Source organism: Lolium rigidum, chromosome 7 (assembly GCF_022539505.1).
Source record: "Lolium rigidum isolate FL_2022 chromosome 7, APGP_CSIRO_Lrig_0.1, whole genome shotgun sequence".
Taxonomy (NCBI): domain Eukaryota; kingdom Viridiplantae; phylum Streptophyta; class Magnoliopsida; order Poales; family Poaceae; genus Lolium; species Lolium rigidum.
In genome coordinates this window covers 307,105,811-307,109,794 of record NC_061514.1, presented here as the reverse complement: position 1 = coordinate 307,109,794, position 3,984 = coordinate 307,105,811, and the positions used below count along the sequence as shown (strand labels likewise).

Genomic DNA, 3,984 nt, shown 5'->3' with positions numbered 1-3,984 from the left:
TCTTGATACTTGATCATGATTAGTTGGTCAGAGATTAAAAAGGTTGACTTTGACCAAAGCTTATATGCAGACTTATATGGAACTGAGGGAGTATTCCGAAGTTCAAATTCTGTCTTTGAAACATCTTTGTAGTCTAAACCCATCAGCCTAGACAATTTTTGCTACTGCTCACTCAAAAAGATGTCTACTGCCAAATCAGCTATCTTCATGTTCCGTAAATACAATAGGGAGGAAGCAGAATAGATTCCATTAGCTGTGTACTGCCAAATCAAGCAATCTTCAGGCTGTATAAACACAAGGCTATTGTTCTAGCCATAACTTCTAATTCATGCCACGGATCCATCATGAGAGGGAAAAGGTCCTTTTAAAAGGTGATTTTCAGTTGCTCCCCATTCCATATACACTCTATTGGGCCGAGTTAGGTTACACACTAGAAATGAAGAGCCCAAATCAAGCTACATTAGAAATGAAGTATTGAAGTGCGGTTGGCGCGAGAAACTGAAACAACCTGCAGGTGGACTGCACGTCTGTATCTACAGCTAGATGGGGAAATGCAGCTGGTGTCGTATTTGCAGTACTAATTCAAAGTGTGCCAGTTCCAATGTATCCTATCGCTTTACAATTCGGCCGTTAGCCGCCGGCCATTTTTAGGATCTGTCCAAAACAAATGGATGAGAGAACCTTCCGGACGGGCCGATCGAGGAGCAATTGGCATCTTTTCTTGCAACAAGGCAGTTTAGTTTAACACTTGTGTTCGGTTGGATCCAATCCAACAAACAATAAGATTAGCAAGTTCCAGCACTAGCAGCCTTATATAATACCCCCACCACTGGCAAGCTCGATCAACATACGAGCAAGGAAGGCAAGGCAATGCAAGCAAGTTTAGAAGCAGAGCAGAAGTAGCTAGTGACTACATATGGAGGTGGAGGCGCCGTGCAGTGGCGGCGCAGGTGAGAGCAGGTGGTCGCAGCTTGGATCGTCGCTCGCAGTCCGCAACGTGCAGGCCTTAGCGGCGTCCGGCCCCGACGAGCTCAGCGCCGAGGCGATTCAACGGTACATCCAGCCGGACATCGATGCGCACGCCGTTCTCGCCGAGCATTCCGGCCAGGTTCCGGTGATCGATCTACGCAAGCTCCTGGACGCCGAGACCCTGGAAGCGGAGGCCGCCAAGCTTAAGTTTGCGTGCGAGGAGTGGGGCTTCTTTCAGGTAACTTCAGTGACCGCCGACAGATTTGATGACACAAAACAACAGCATTTTCCTGACAAAAAGAAGCAACAACAGCATTTCCTGAACACTACCGTTTCGTCCAATTTTTGCGATCGATTTGCAGGTCGTGAATCATGGAGTGCCAGACGAGGTCATCGCCAATATAAAGAACAACATTCACAGGTTCTTCGAGCTTCCCCTGGACGTGAAGAACGCCTACGCGCAGCGCCCAGGAGATATCCAAGGCTATGGCCAAGCCTTTATCCTCTCCCACGATCAGAAGCTTGACTGGGCTGACATGTTTGGGATCTTCACCCAGCCATCTCAGGCCCGTGATATGAGTTACTGGCCGAGTCAGCCTGGCACATTCAGGTTTGCTAGCTAGAGTGCCTGTGTGTATTCTTTGCACTACGAAAGCTTACTCGTCTTATACTTTATACCAACACATAGGTTTGGGAATTGGAAGGGTACCTAGCTAGTATTTCATCGTGCACCTACATCTGACATTGACCAAATTTTTTTATTTCTATGATGCCAGGAATTCCATCGAAGAATACTCTTCCCAATTAATGAAACTATCTCATTCTATTGTCACATTCATTGCCAAAACACTAGATTTTGGTCCTGAATTGATGGCGGACAAAAATGTTGGCCAATTTCTAAGGATGAACTACTACCCTCCATGCACGTCAACACCAGAAAAGGTTTTAGGTTTCTCACCACATTCAGATGGATCTTTTATAACTATACTACTAGAAGTTAATTCGGTTCAAGGGCTACAAATTAGAAGACAGGGAGCATGGGTCCCAGTGAAACCACATCGTGATGCGTTATTGGTGAATGTCGGTGACTTTCTTGAGGTAGGTCTCTATTTTGTTTGTAGAGCCAAGTTAAGTTTCTAGTGCAAATATATATTCATAAATTATATTTGTTTCGAGCATTATCTTGCGTGGTTACAGAAATAAGCTGAATTGGGGTGAGATAATATTGAATAGGGGACACTACTTTTGTAAATTACTTTATGTACTGCTTTTATCAGAGATATGACACAGCAACAAACATCCCACTCAGATGCCTTATGGGGATGCCTATACATATTATGATAGTCTTGGGTTCAACAGATCCAAATATTTCAGCAGGCTCCACCCCGAGCAATAGTTGAGGGGTGTTGAAGGAGGTGTTTCCTAAACAATACGATTAGAAAACAATACTGCTCAAAACATTTTGATCTTTAGATCAATGCTGAATTTGATATTTTGTTTTCTAATTTTTACTACTTGTTGTTCATAGATTATGTCGAATGGGAGGTACAAGAGCATTGAGCATAGGGTCACTATAAATGCCAATAAGGAGAGGCTATCCATATCAGCATTTCACGTCCCAAAGTATGATGGGATAGTTTCACCGGTTCCGGGAAGTATACAAGAGGAGGTGTTATACAAGACAATGACAGTAGAAGAGTATGCAAGACTTTATATGTCAAATAAACCTGATGGAAAGAGCAACCTGGATTATGCAAAGTTGTCTTTAATATAAGGATTCTTTACTATAGATTGTTCGTTCAAGATAAACATTCGTAAAGTAAAATTTTATGTTTGAGTGCAATTTATCTGTATCTATCATTGAGAATTTTCAAGGATAATTGTACTGGAAGTTTAATTTTTTACTTCAAGTGTTTGAGGCCCTGCAAATATAATGTTCCATTTGGTTTATTTGGTCTGTAGAAAAATAATTGCATCTTGTACTATATGAGGCCAAGATTCTCCTGTTCTAGGAAGGTTTCCTCGCTGTAACTTCTCATGATTTCTGCGTAGGGCCAACAGAAAATTACGCTAGGTTTCCATCATGGATTGAAAACTTCTTGTGTCATGTATATATTCTCTGTGTATGCTCTAATTTTCCTATAAATGTGATGTAGAAACTGTCGGTTCGTAGCATAGAAAATAAAATAATTCTACCGTAAGAACGAATAAAACCAAGATCCGATCTATGGAAAAGCCAATATCTAATCTATGAGATCGGAGCAACGAGATAGATAAGAAACTAACCCTCGAAGATCCAAAGTGTTAATGAGATCAGATCTCGTGGTTGATGAAGAAGTTCCTTCTGGTGCTACGATCGGGCAGGACTTCCGTACTTGGTCACACGTAGATGTAGACGATCATCTTCCCGTTCTAGCGAGCAGCGGATGTAGTAGATCCCCTCGGAATCCCAGCGGGCATTTTTGCCACACGATCTCTTCCAATATGGCATCCAAAACTTCCAAAGTTTGGTAAAGGACAATAATTTTTTAAAAACATAAAGGAACCAAAAAAACATAAAATCCATAGCCTTAAGATCCATAGGAAAAACAAAGGAACCAACTACACCTCACAAAAATGCCTAGAAGCACCCGGAAATAAATAACACTCCCCACTATGAAGGGAACTTTCATTTCATTGATAGGGACATACATTAAGTCGCCAAACATGTTTGGAATTGATTCAAGGTTTATAGTTAAAGATTATGTCATGATTACACTGCCAAAAACCCAATAATGCTTTGACGGCGTCCTCTTCCTCACCAGTGCCGGATCTGTCGTCTTCTACGCCTTCTACGCCTACGACCCCGACGACTCCCTGTGTGTCGCTTTCGCAGCGACATAGGGGGCGTTTGATCAGCCGCCGCCCACTCCTGTACCGTCGAGTGACTGCCATGGTGGGTACATCACTCCGGTTAGGCGGAGTGGGAGGTTTGGTGTGGATGCGGACGGTGGAACGGTGACGGACGAGGATACC

The 3,984-nt window shown here is 43.1% G+C and overlaps 1 protein-coding gene across 1 annotated transcript; it reads left to right on the top strand.

Annotated features, from left to right (window-relative positions):
- Positions 1 to 916: 916 nt before the first annotated feature.
- LOC124670164 (2-oxoglutarate-dependent dioxygenase 11-like) lies at positions 917 to 2,743 on the top strand. Its single transcript, XM_047206674.1, has 4 exons — positions 917 to 1,207; positions 1,332 to 1,579; positions 1,746 to 2,067; positions 2,498 to 2,743. The coding sequence occupies exons 1-4, from the start codon at positions 917 to 919 to the stop codon at positions 2,741 to 2,743; spliced, it is 1,107 nt and encodes a 368-aa protein (XP_047062630.1).
- Positions 2,744 to 3,984: the final 1,241 nt, after the last annotated feature.